The following is a 13,747-nucleotide window of genomic DNA, read 5'->3' on the forward strand; positions in this document are numbered from 1 at the left end:
GTTTACAACTGACCGAAGAGCTCCATTAGTCCGTCAGAAGCCGTGGGTTGGTCCCTCCGACTGCTGCCTCTGACCGCAGCAGTAGATTTGCATCATAATGAGGGCCAATATGAGGGGCTGGGGACCATATGACCAAATTATTTATTTTCCATTTGTTTGTGGAGATTGCCATGACTTGGAAAAAGATCTTCTTATAGAAAATATCAGAGGCGGCTCCTCCATTATGGTGAAGGAGCATTGCCCCACTGCTAAATGGCAGCAGATGAAAAATAAAGTCATGATTTTCATTGTATTTTTCAATTACTCAGCCAGTCCGCAGGGTGTGGCCATCCTCTGCGTCACAGCATTAGCAGCAGCCAGGGAGTCAGAGTTGTGGCCACTGATAACGCACATGTCGGTTTGGCCAGCCGTCTTAGGGTGGCCAAACCGACATGCACTAAGATCTCTCCAGCCGAGCTGTGTTGCACAGTTGGGTGGAGAACCAGCACAGGCTCCCAGACCCTTAGCAGCATTTCAGTCAGCACAGACAAATCCTGGCACTTCTCTCATGCTGGATAATAGCATAAGAGCAGCGCCTAGACTGGGTGGGAGGGGAGAAGAGAACCACCAAGGCAGCACGGCAACAGAGGCGCACCGGCAGGTATGTCCTTTTTTTTTTTTATTCCCCCACGCTGCCTCACCAAGTGTTATTGGCAGCAGCCGCCACTGGAAAATATTAGGGAAATTTAATTTAGTTTATTATTTGTAAACAAATAAAATAAATACAATTTAAAATGTGATAAAAATGTGAAATACTTTTATACAAATAAAATAATTACAATTAATTTAATGTAGAATAATTTAAAAAGAATAATACTAATCTAGGACTACCTAAAGAAATCTAGAACATCCTAAAATTAATTATCTATTGAATTGCAAATTAATGTGAATGTACTTATCAATGTTTAGATAATGTTTTTGAACAATACTTAAAAAGGCAATCTTCCATGTTCAGTAACATTCTTACTTTGATTTAATGTGTACCAAACTGGTTAAAATGTTTTATCCAATGGTAATAATGTTTAGGCTTTTTAAATGAAGTTAAACATGTCATTTAAGTGGATTATTACATTAAATAAATGTATTAATGTTTTGCATTATTTATACGTGCGTTTTTTAGACTAAAAAACTCTAATATATTTCAATTAAGTGGGAGTTAGAGAGGGACACGCTAACACAACATACACATTTACAAAAGAGTAAAACCACTGTAATTCACAAAGTACACTTCTAATTCTGCTACAGTTCTAATAGCGACACACACGCAAAAGTAGACTTCCACATTTTTTCCTAAATCCTTTACTTGTGTGCCCTTAGATTTCCACCACCAGGCTATAGACCACTGTAAAGGAAACATGGTTCGGGTGAAGTGAGGACCTCCAGCTTTAGGTTTGTGAATGCTATTTTGGAGTATGTGAAGTAGTACTACTTGAGAATACTTTACATCCTCCAAATTGTTTTTTGTGAATCATGCCTAAAACCTCTCACACCACTTAAGATCTCAGTCTTTCCTGTCACTCCCTTTCCCTCTTCGTTCCCATAACAGTTCCTTGTCTTCCACTGCTTCATATGATAAGCCCTTTATCCCTTCCCTGAGTTCGAGTCTGACAGAAAATGTGATGTAAATTCCACATCATGATTTTCCGAGTCAGATGTTGTGGACCTTTTGAACCATAAAGGTCGCTTCCCATACAAAGTTATCCCTGTTCACTGTATGTATGTATGTGTATAAACACAAAAAAAAATAAGAAAGTGACCAAGCACCTTTTACAGCACTGTAAACTGGCAGTAAACTTAGGGTAAGGCACGGAAGAAGGGCAATGATAGGGTAAAGGGTAGTCCTGTATAACACAATGAAGACAAACAAGCTTGTAAGTTTGTAGGTTTTCACAAGTATTTTTATAAACATTGTGCAGGTAGCCTATCATTTAAACAGTGATAAATGTACCACTGGAAAAGGAAGGAATAAGTTAGTTTTCAAAGTAAAAGAAAGAGAAGGGAATACTCCCATATTTCATGGGAAAATAGGGGTAATATTTTTCTCTGTGAAAAAAAAAGTCACAGGTGTAAATGCAGATTTTTGCTTACTTTTCTTACAAATTCAGGTTTCCGCCAAGTAGAACGTGTGCATGAATTCTTTTTTTATCAGTGAGTATACTCCTGAAAATCTACAGGTATGGTGGTTTTCGACAAGTGTTCTTAGGATTCTTTGTGATTCCACTAAAAGTTGGACAAGCATGCCGCACACGGAATACATCTATCTAAGTATATTTACTACTCCTTTGTACAATACTTTTGAAATAGGTATTTTGTCTTCAAATCTCCCTAAAGGTTTTCCAAGAGCTTACATTGAATATATGGCTTTAGTCTTTCCTAACTCACCCACCCCAGCCTCTCTGTCTTCTGTTCCTACACAATAACCCTATCATTTCATCTGCTTATTCGCTTTTTTGGGTCTTTTCTGTTTCCTACGGTGTCACCCTCATGCTGTTTAAATTCAAATAATTATGTTGTTTACTACCTTGCCTATTTACCTCCATAGCTAACCCATTTTGCTTTCTGAGGTCTCAATCCAGTGTACCTGTTTGCAATATAAGGTGCCCTCAGTGTACTGTGCTAGAAGGAAGAACAGACACACAAAACAGGTGTGTGCAAAATGAAATGACCATTACCTTTGCATAGACTTTCCCAGACTTGTTCATTGCTAGGTAATATTCACTCTCCACGCCTTTGATTACAACTATTCCAACTTCCACTGTCCTGATTTCCAGAATACCTGCAACAAATAACAGCACGTTGAGTAAAGTGTTCATTCCCTGCTAAAGCTGGTGTACAGTGCAAGCAAGGAGAAAGGCCAGATACTGCTGATCAGCGGGTGATACTTCTGGTTTTATTTAAAAGCTGCTAAAATTGTGAGTCTGCTTGTTATTAAAACAAAGACAGGGCTATTGTAAGTACATGTGGAGCGCAGACGAGAGCGCGGGTTCCCTGGAAGAAGGATCCGCCTCTATACATCTATGCAGACACGTGCTTGCTGTGCACGCTAGAGTTTGAGTCCCACTCTCGGTGTGAGAGTCAAAGCCCCTGTAGCATGCCTCACATTGATCCTGCCTCGATGGAATATGTTTATAGGAATCAAGTGTCCAGTTATTTGAAAGAAAGTCCTTTTAGTATGGAATGTTCTGAAAAAAATGTCTAAAGCTAGAAAAAGCATAACATTTCAGAGTATTTGTTAGACATGTTAGACAGCAGAAATCTTACATCTTAGCAATGAAAGAAAACAGACCAGGATATACTGTGCCATTTATTAGATAAATGAACTGCCTGACCTTTGTGAGCAGTGAACACTGATATGGTTCCATAATATTTCTCGATGGCAAGATAAACAGTTACACGTTTTCTTCAAAACATTTATATTCTGGAAAAAGATGAGAAATGTAAGTTTGCATGCCATGGCTAACCACTTTTACGTGGCCGTGAACGTTTATAATATATCACTAGCCGTGAGGTAGGGCTTAGCCAAGCACTTTTAAGGTTTTTTGTCACCTCATATGAGTAGTTCTGAATCTATTCAGTGGACTAAAGCGAAAACAGTATGCCTGTCAATCAGAGTTGCACCTATACAAAATGTGTTGTTTCTATTTTAGTAGGATATTTTTATTATAAATGGATCATACATTTATTTTACTCCTTACTGTTATGATATCGACGTTTCACAAGCCCTGCTACTGTATGGACAAAGCGCAGCATCTTTTCCTTAAGTAATGAGGTGCTGCTGGATTTAAAGTTACATTTGTGACGTGATATCTCACCGCTCCTGCACCTCCAAATCAGAATCAAGCTGCTGTAACCTGTAGAAATATAAGATTTCCATTTTTATGGTCAAAGAATTTCTCCAAATGCCGCCTTGAATTTCAAGTTCCGATTTATTTTATGGGCATGGCTCGGACAAGAATGGTCCATGGCGGATCAGCTTCCGTCTTAATCAACATTCTTAATCGCCTTTTCAAAAACACATTCGCTTGTCAAGTCTATATTCATAAATAGCAATTGAAGGTCAAAATATGACACCCTTCTGCTAGGTCCTAAATCCTGCCCTCTCCATTACCTTTACCAGAGAGTATTATGAATCAGAACTGTACATACCTGAAATGCTTCAATAGAGGTTTGTGGGTTAAATGTTATACTTTTAAGTGGGGCTTATTTTACTCCACAGCATAATAACAAGATCAGTAAGGGAGGAAAGAAGAACTGTCCTAAATGTGGGTCTACATTCGGGACATGTGCCTATATGTCTGCCTCACGTGTCTGTCTCTAGCGATTTCGGCTTGTAACATTTACTGGCATCTCAAGTAAAGTCTTAAAAACATATTACAAAGTTTTCTGAGAATGTAAATAAATAAAAAAAATTTAACAATAAAGCAAAAACAAATCATACTTCATGGCTGTCAATCGCTGGTAGAGTGTTAATTGTATTTCTAATTATACGAGGGAAACCCACCTATAAAAGCCCTATCTAGACTAGCTGAAAATATAGCTCAACGCCAATTGTATATGCACACAAAAGCGTTTTTTTGCGCTTAGGCTATAGGGTGGCACAGGTTTAAATTTAGCAAATATATTGGAGGGCGATCAATGGCAATGGCAATGGCATTAGGAGGTTACACAACATTTCAGCTGCACTGCATCTGGCGGAGCTCAGGAAGTATCAGGCTTGTACTAGATCAATAACCACATAACGTGATTTTGAGACAGCTTCTACCATTACAAGCGAGCATCTCCCATCACACTGCTTTTGAAATTCAGGGTGAAATTTATTGTGAGCGTCATTGGAAAACCCCTATCACCTACGGGCAAGCTATGGAGTCATTCACAGTTTATTTTATTTATTGTTTCAGCTAACAGCCTTACAATATTTTTTAAAACGTGCAGTATAAGAACAACTCAATAAAACCACGAGCACAGCAACCTATCAATAAATTAATTTGAAAATTAAAAAACAAGTACAGTAAAAAGCTCAAAATGTATCTTTTCATGAAGGCGTACAACCTAAGTAAAATAGCATGTTTAAATTCGTCAAATACAGTAAAGTGTGTGAAGTGGACAAGGTTCACATTACCATCAGAGGCAACATCCCAAATAAGAGAAGAACATATGGCTGAATAATTCAATTTATATCAAAAAATGGTACAGGCAGTCCATAATTTGCACTCCCCTCAGTGTTGACTGTAGTATCACACTGTAGCATCACACTACAATTAGGGGAGTGCAAATCATGGACTGCTCAACACTGAGGGGACTGCAAATTATGGACTGCATGAGCAAACTTTTGTGGGATATGATGTAGTGTCGGGCCACACCCTTTTCCCTGCCCAAACTGATTTTCATGACCTCCTCTATCATTTATCACACGTTCCTAATGTTCCTTTTTGTAAAAAAATATATTCCAGCCCATTGATTACACTTCATCCGTCCCAAGATGGAGAATACGGCCCTAGCCGGGAGTACGGACCAAGCACAGAGAGTACTGCCCGGATGCGGAGGTTCCGGCCCGACTCCGTACGTAAAGATACGACTCGTAAATGTCCTCTGTGAATACCAAAAGTCTTAAAGTTAGACTTTTGTCTCAGATTGCCTTCGTGAATAGGGCCCAGCAGTTGCTGTCTATAGGCCAGACCTATTGATATAAATAACTGGTGGTCGCCAGTAGGTATTTATGGGTAGGACCTAGCTTCCAAAGGAAAAGCGTTTTATGTTTTGCCAATCACTTTGGTGCTGTTTGACAAATCTTCACAACATTTTCAAAGCTATTACTAAGCTCAATTAAGTTGCAGTACTGAAAGTTCCAGGATGATCCATCAATCAGGGGCAGAGAAAAAAGGGGGGGTCCCAAAATGCATTTTACCCATGTTAATTCCCATTGTGATTTTAAACACAACACCAGTCCAAACTGCAGGACCACCAAATTTGGCGGAAAGCTAGCTCTCGGTCCAGAAAGGGTGCTTTTTGTGATTTGGTGTAAATCCGTTCAGTGGTTTTAGAGATATTAAATGAAAACCAAATTTGTATATCTAGGGGCATAGCACCAGTGCTGAAATCTGATCGGCTGCCAACACTATCCTAACACCGCTATCCTTCCCCCCATCCCTTGACTCTCTCTGATCCCTCCATCCACTTCCGCTGTGCTACTGGGGCCTCTATGACGCGGTCTCGAGAAGTGAGTCCCGCTGAGGTGATCAGACGTGGGCACACCTGCCTGTGTTTCGCCATCGGCACGGTCCCTGCTTTCCTCCACCTCCATGTCGGACCTGGAACTGTTCAATCTCCGGCATACATGGGCGTTCTCATTTTACTCTGGCGGCACAATGGGGAAACCAAAAATCACGCAGAATCTGACTATACCCGAGACAGCTCCGGAGAACCAGCCGAATACCCGCACATTGGCTAAGCTGGCAACTATAGCCCACCAGATCCATGGGAACTTCTTGCCGAACTACCTTCTCCCTACCCATCCTCGCTCTACTCCTCTCCACTTTCCTCCTATTGACCTCTGCCTTCACCTGTCCTGGCCCTAGTTCCCACCCTGTTTATCTCCTTGCTCAACTCCTCTCCACTTTCCTGCTGCTGAACTCTGCCTTCACCTGTCCTAGCCCTTAGTCCCCACCCTGTCTATCTGTGAATTTCCCCTCGTCATTTGAGATCTAGCTATTTTGTCTGATGCCCAATGGAGCTACCTGGTTGAGCTATAGGGGAGACAGGTCGGGGATTCCCTCCTTGGACATCACCCACCCAGTCGGTCTTCAGCCAGACTTCCTTTTCGTCTCTCCTGTCATCTCGTGCCGCATCCTCCCTCTATTTTTGTCTCTCCTCTCCTCTCTCAATGTATTGAGACTGAACTTTTTTGTCGAATACCCGATGGAGCTACCTGGTTTAGCTATAGGGGAGATGGGCCGTTGACTCCCTCGTTGGTCGTCACCTACCCAGTTGGCCATTAGACAGATTTCATTTTGTCTCTCCCTGTTGTCTCTTCCCCCATCCTCCCCCTTTCTCTCCTTCCATGCCCCCTTCCCTCTACGCTCCATTTATTTTGCCCCCATGTTTCTTTAATTGTTTTTCCCATTGAGACCGAACTATTTGGCCAATGCCCGGTGGAGCTACCTGATAGCTATAGAGGAGATGGGTTTTGGGACTTCCCCACTACCGTCACCTACCCAGCCGGACTTTGGACAGACTTTCCTTTCTCTCCGCCGTATCTCCCTACTATACCTTTACCCTTACCCCCTTCCCCTCTACACTTCAATCATCTTGTCTTCTATGCTCTTGCATTTGTTTGTCTACCATCTGATGTTAATTGGAACTGATGTCATCTTGTAATGTAACTTTTGTGGAACCTCATGTAAAGCGCTCTGATACCTCCGGGTCTAGCCAGCGCTATATAAAACTCCTGAATAAATAAATAAATAAATAACTAGGAAGTGTTGACAGCCATTATGGGACTCAGACTGACCCAGTCCCAAAAAAGATAAAAAAGAAAGAAAAGGAGGCAGGATAGGAATACCCTGACCCCCTAGGTCTGGTAGTGTGGTCCCACAGGGACCCCGCTGGGGGTTACAAATATATATTTTTAAATTGTGCTGCAAAATCAAGGGTAGATCCACAAATTCACAGCAAATTTGCGAAAGAAACAAGTGCGGTCTCCCGCGCTTGTTTACACCATAGTCCATGGGTGGGTCTGGTCCTGGGGGCAAATTGGCATAAACAAGAAAAGGAGGGGTGGACTGGCCCCCCTCCTCGGGTCTTTTTAGTCTTGAGGTGCACCACCTTTATTTATTTATTATTTTTAGAGGTGGGCCCTATGGACCCCCCTACATTAGTAATAATGAGCGCCAGGGACCACCCCCTACCTGGGAGTAAAACGTAACTTTTAAGGGGTGGCCCGCAGAGCCCCTGGGCACCACCGCCTCCTTGGGAGCAAAGACATATTTAAAACTGGGAGGGGGTCATATACGGCCCTGGGGAACACCACATCCCCGGGGCGAGCCTGTGAAAAGTAAAGCATGGGGGCCACGCAGCCCCCCTCTTGGAGTCAATAATGGCCCTGGGAACTACCACCCCCCCCCCCCCAGGGCCAGTTCCTGCTATCTCCAAAGGGGGACCCAGAAGGAAGATGTCCGGCCCCAGGATGGGGTCCCTGAGGCTGAAAATGGTCTGGGGAGGGGGGTCGTGCAGCCCCTCTCCCCAATTAACTTTTGAACAGGCCCTGTGGTGTGGGCTTCCCAGTCCCAAATCATCCCAGGCAGGTGGGGCCATGTGGCCCCCATAGCTGACACGTTTTCAGGCAACTTATGAGTGGCATTTCCAAGGTGTCATTGTGCCCATGAGTGACATTGTGAGTGACAGACAAAAGGAAGTAATAACATTCATATAAAGGAGTAAAATGAAAAACTTGAACCCCATTTGCGCCTTGAGAAGTTCTAGAAAAGGCACTGAAATGTAAAGTCACTAACCGGACTTCCCTTTTTATATTATGATGGCATGATATCCACGGAAGCTTAACTAGTACCTACTTTTCAAGGGGGGGCTCTCATTACAGCCTACATAAGTTTAGCTTTAAAAATGGCTGCTGGAAGTTGTGATGTGTGCATCTCATTATTGCTAGAGCTGGTGCAACTGCCACGTGAGCCTTGTCATCCTCAGCCTTAGGGTTGTGATGGGTAAACTCCTGCCATTAATTCAATGTTTTCTCGTGCGAGTTTTCCTCATGACTCTCATCACTTGCTAAGAAAGGGGAAGAAGTCAAGGAGAGAAAAAGAGTGGGTGGAATTGTGCACGAAAACTGATGAGGTAGTTGAGCGGAGGTCAGTAAATATGCTGGACATTCTACAGTACCTGATGCTAATTGTAAAAAAAAATGGCTGTGTTTGTACAGTTATGGGGCGCTGTCTCTGAGGTTGGCAGGCCATGTATGTGGATCTCTCTTGGTGCTGACACTGTTCCTCCCGTGCTTCATATCATGGATGGTTGGCTTCCAGTGCTCTGGTTAAATCTCCTGTTATAGAGAACAGTGGTACCTATTCTAAAAGAATAAACAAGGGGAGATAATCATACACTAGATAGAAAGTATGTCTTTTGTCCAGCCGGACAAGAATTTATTTTCATAATAGTTTTCAATTAGTAGCGTTTAAGAAACAGTCAATAACAAGTGGGCACAGCCGTGACCCACAAAACACAAGACAAAACAACGAAAAGGATTGGCCAAAAGGCAAGCCAAAATGGGTCTGTATACTTGTACTCAGTTTACACAGACATAGATTAACTTATAAACACCATTGCATACTCTAATACAGCTCAATCTTAGTGCATAAGGTGTATTGGTGTTGACGACGTTTCGATGCCACTATTAAATACAAGGCATCATCTTCAGGACAATAGAATTATTCATTGTAGTCTTGACAGTAATATGCTGCGCCTTTTTACATTTACTATGGCAGGAGTTATAATTGAGTCTCTCTTAATTATAAAATAATAAATCTCAGAGCGTCCTTGCGCAATAGCGTGTGTTTGGACCTCAGCCGGTGGAAAATGCACAATCGCATTTATTGTGGTAGTGGTGAGCCTGATTGCTTCATCTACTTCCGTGTTTCCTGAGAGACTGGTTAACTCTCCAGCTAAGATACTACATCTACTAGCTACTGTAGAAAGAGCTTATGCTGGCTATCCTGCTGCCACTAGAGTAGTGCCTCAACTTTCCTGGGCAGCCCAAAATTGAAACATCATGTGCCCCTCTTTGTTGAGCCAGCAGCACTTTAGCAGCATCTGGGAACTGTATGTGATCCTACCTTATGTATGGAGGGCATGGCATAGTACAGTTAAAAAACTGTTAATTGAACCTGCACAGTGGAATGAAATACGTTGATAGACATATCCCTAAATGATGGGCTAAACCCAGAAAACAATGTTCTTGTTTTGTGTGGGACAAGTCAGGGCTGGAGCCAGAGATAGCTCAGATAAAAAGTTTAGATTAAGTAAACAACTTGTCATAATCAACAATAAAAGCAACCTTAGCGACACCAGGGTAGTTGATAATGCGGTGTATCTAGGAGTTAACATCACTTCAAATCTAAACAATTTAGTTAACTTGAATCTGAATCCACTGTTAAAACAAACAGAAAAAACACTGAAGAGATTGCATAATCTACACCTAACCATTACTGGAAGATGCAATCTATTTAGAATGTTAATCTTCCCTAAATTTTTATCTTTTTTTCGAACTATATGTTTAAATTTTGACGAACACATTTTCAAAAAAAGTGATGCTATATTTTTCCCGATTTATTTGGTGGTACAGCAGATCACGCAGAGCCCTGAAGTTTATCACTCTGCCTAAAGACAGAGGTGGTCTTGCCCTACCTAATCTTAAAATGTACTGGTGGGCCTCTATACTCAAATATAGCAGAGCACTTTTAATTTCAGATAAAGATACTGACAATTAAAGGGGGGTCCCTACCCCACAAGAACTCATTCTAGGTAATGATACAAACAATCATCTTTGGCGACTGACTTATGATTGTCATTTAAAAAAAGTTCATTTTAAATGACTAAATGGAACCTATATGGCTTGAAGTCATATACGCAAACTTCTGGGGATTGGTAGGTTCTCGCATTATACGAGTATCTCTGGAAATAAGAATCTTCCTGAACTGTTCACTGACGATTGTATGAAACAATGGGTCAGGCAGGGCATTACAAAATTCGGTATATTTTATAACTCAACAGATTTTAGCTCATTCGAAATACTAAAAAATAAATCTGGTCTAGAAATCCCCGACTTCTATAAATACTTGCAACTTAGAGACTTCATAACGGAAAAAGGGGTGGGGCAGTGTGGCCTTCCAGAAAATTCAGATAATCGAAATAATAGCAGAAAATAATAGAGTAAAAATCGGGGAAATCTATAAAAAATTTGACAAACGCTTCTCCTGACGATATGGACAAACACATTAATAAGTGGCAGAATCAACTGGAGACATCGGAAACTACAATCCATAAAGCACTTGAATTTTCCCAATTACTATTAATAGCATCCAACCTGCAATCGCAATATTACAAAACCTTTTTTCAATTATATTATACACCCCAAAGAATAGCCAAATGGAGTACAGGGAAGGGGACCCAATGTCCTAGATGCGCGCATCCCGAAGCAGACTTAATTCATATGCTGGCCAAAATAATAAGGTGTAATAATGGTGTCTAATAAGGTGTGCATACACTTTCTCTCTGCACTTCAGTTCACTTGTCTGATCTCTGCAATATGTGCAATAACTGCATTAGGCCACACTTCCAGTTAGATACTGAAACCCCAAACCAAATTTTTCTTAAATTTATATTTTAGACACACCAAATGGTTGCAGGTCTGGGACAGGTTTTAGAGAGGAAATGTGGTTGTCTTGGTGATCGAGGCCTGCGCGCAGCAAGTTGTTTACTTAATCTTTTATTTTTGCCATCATCCTGATATATGAGGTTGATTGTCCAGAATCTACGCCCTACATAGGGGGGTTAGTTCTTTCTCCACCACTTGAAAACGAGCATCCTGGTCTGTGTCCCTGTCTTCTGTCCTGATGAAGACCCCACTGCAAGGGATCCATTCAAGCCTGCGTTCTTAAAGGGGTCGAAACGTCGACTATTTCCCTGTTTTCTAATTTTATTTCAACAATATGTTATTTATTACATTCATAAAGTTTGCTGTTCTCTAGGCTATTATTTAAACCTATGGACAGTTATTTCTAAACTGACGTATTTGTGTTTACAATATTGTGTGGCCTTCCTGGCCCTTGTGTATATGTCACTTACCCTTCCCTATATTCACTCTATTCACTGCACATTCCTCTTTCCTCCTCCCAGGGCACGGCAACTTAGAGATTTTTGCATTTTTGTTACATCAATTATTGCTGATTTGTTTGGCTCGGCTTCATTGTAATAAAACAATGGCAGCGGATTGATTCTTTTGTTTACATATTTTGATTACCAGCTGTGGTTTATTAATTGTTTGTACTTACTGGGACCCCTCTTTCTCAGTACCTTCATTACCCAGGTCCCAGTGACGTTAATGGGTCAACCCCCCTTTTGCAACATGATTTAAAGAAGGACTTTAAATCATGAGAGTCTCTTGAGAGAAACCAATTTATTCTTCATACTCACTCATATGGTCACTTTTTCTATATCTGGCTCTGCTTTTTTCACTTGCAGTGCTTTTTTAAATCTTTCCTCCACTCACTTCATTATCAATGTGATGAGAATCGTTTTCTTCATGTATTTGGAAATAAAACTTTGGTTTGGCTGAAACTAATTGGATGAAGTAATTATGGTTCCGTGGTTGTCAGAATTTTATTCAAGCTTGTCCTGAGATTAAGTATTTCTAGAATATATGTCTGCTCTATTATAGCTTATTCTATACAGAATAAATCTGCACAGAAGGAAATCTGTGTAATCAATTTGTTTTTAAAAATGAGTTCCGTGTGAACACTTTACTCAGTTGCTACATTTAGAAGGTTGGCCTTTTCTTGTCCCAACCATTTAGTACCTGCAGCCTGTATCCTGGGTCACATGATTAGGAGTAGCTGGAAGTTGATCAATGTGTATTACTCCCAGACAGTGAGACAAAGGGAGGATAGGTTTTGGCAGGATGGGCTATCTCAGACTTAATAGGGAGAGCATCTGTCACCTACCGCAATTGCACATCTCAAAGGCTTTGCCACAGCACACTCACTAAGGGTTTCACACTAGTCTATTGGGCCAACAGACCAGCTGTGGCTAGGACAGGAACACAGGAATTCCAAACATCTTTGGGGGTAGGAACCTCAAGAACATTCTCCTACTTCAAAGCTGGCCCCTAGTATAAATACTGGACCCTTAGACCCAGCTCTTTTAAACACCTTTGAGCCAGTGGAAGACTCAGAAGGACTGCTGTGCTGCTCTGCTTCAAAAGGACTGCTGCTATGCTGCCCTGCTGCCTGAGTGAGAAAGGACCTGTAACTTGAAACCAGGACCACAAGAGTGACTTCAAGGGCTAGTTGACTGGCCTCCTGATCAGAGCCTCACGGACATAACAGGCTCCAACCACCTGGAACCCAGCACCTGGGCACTGTCTGCTGTGAGTCTTACCCTCAAGGGGTGCCTCCCCCAGTTCTGGACCCTTGGAAGTGGGCCTGAAAGTGCTCCGCCAGCCCAGCTGTGGGCCAAGCAAAACCGAAGCAGCACGAGGCATCGCCTTGCAACTTCACATCAAAACTGCTAATGTGCGTAGCATCCCAGACACAGGACCTAGCAGCTCCTTAGGCACCGCCACTGCACAATGTTTCCTTGACACAGGACCTCGCATCACAATCAATCAATCAATCAGAGTACTTGTAGAGTGGGCTACTTACCCGTGAGGGTCCCAAGGAGCTGGAGGGAGGGGGGGGGGTGTGCTGAGGAGTCTTCTGAAGGTGAATAGGTCTTGGGTCTGCCGTATGTGGGTAGGGAGGGTGTTCCAGGTCTTGGCGGCGAGGTAGGAGAAGGATCTGCCACCGGAGGTCGTTCGTTGGATGTGGGGGACAGCGGCGGGGCGAGGCTGGCGGAGCGGAGCTGGCATGTGGAAGCTGAGTCTGCTGTTCAGGAAGGCTGGTCCAGTGTTGTGGAGTGCTTTGTGTGCATGGGTGAGGAGCTTGAA

At 42.2% G+C, this 13,747-nt stretch overlaps 2 protein-coding genes across 7 annotated transcripts in view; one reads left to right on the forward strand and one right to left on the reverse strand.

Moving 5' to 3' along the window:
- The window catches only part of FAM227B (family with sequence similarity 227 member B), a 3,234,040-nt gene that overhangs the window by 1,475,875 nt on the left and 1,744,418 nt on the right, over positions 1-13,747 (forward strand). The window lies entirely within an intron of this gene.
- The window catches only part of FGF7 (fibroblast growth factor 7), a 290,470-nt gene that overhangs the window by 53,356 nt on the left and 223,367 nt on the right, over positions 1-13,747 (reverse strand). The window contains exon 3 of the mRNA XM_078684795.1: positions 2,712-2,815. Coding sequence (XP_078540921.1) covers positions 2,712-2,815 — 104 coding nt within the window. The remainder of the gene's footprint in view (positions 1-2,711; positions 2,816-13,747) is intronic.

The sequence above is a fragment of the Lissotriton helveticus genome, chromosome 3_2 (genome assembly GCF_964261635.1).
Source record: "Lissotriton helveticus chromosome 3_2, aLisHel1.1, whole genome shotgun sequence".
Classification (NCBI taxonomy): Eukaryota; Metazoa; Chordata; class Amphibia; order Caudata; family Salamandridae; genus Lissotriton; species Lissotriton helveticus.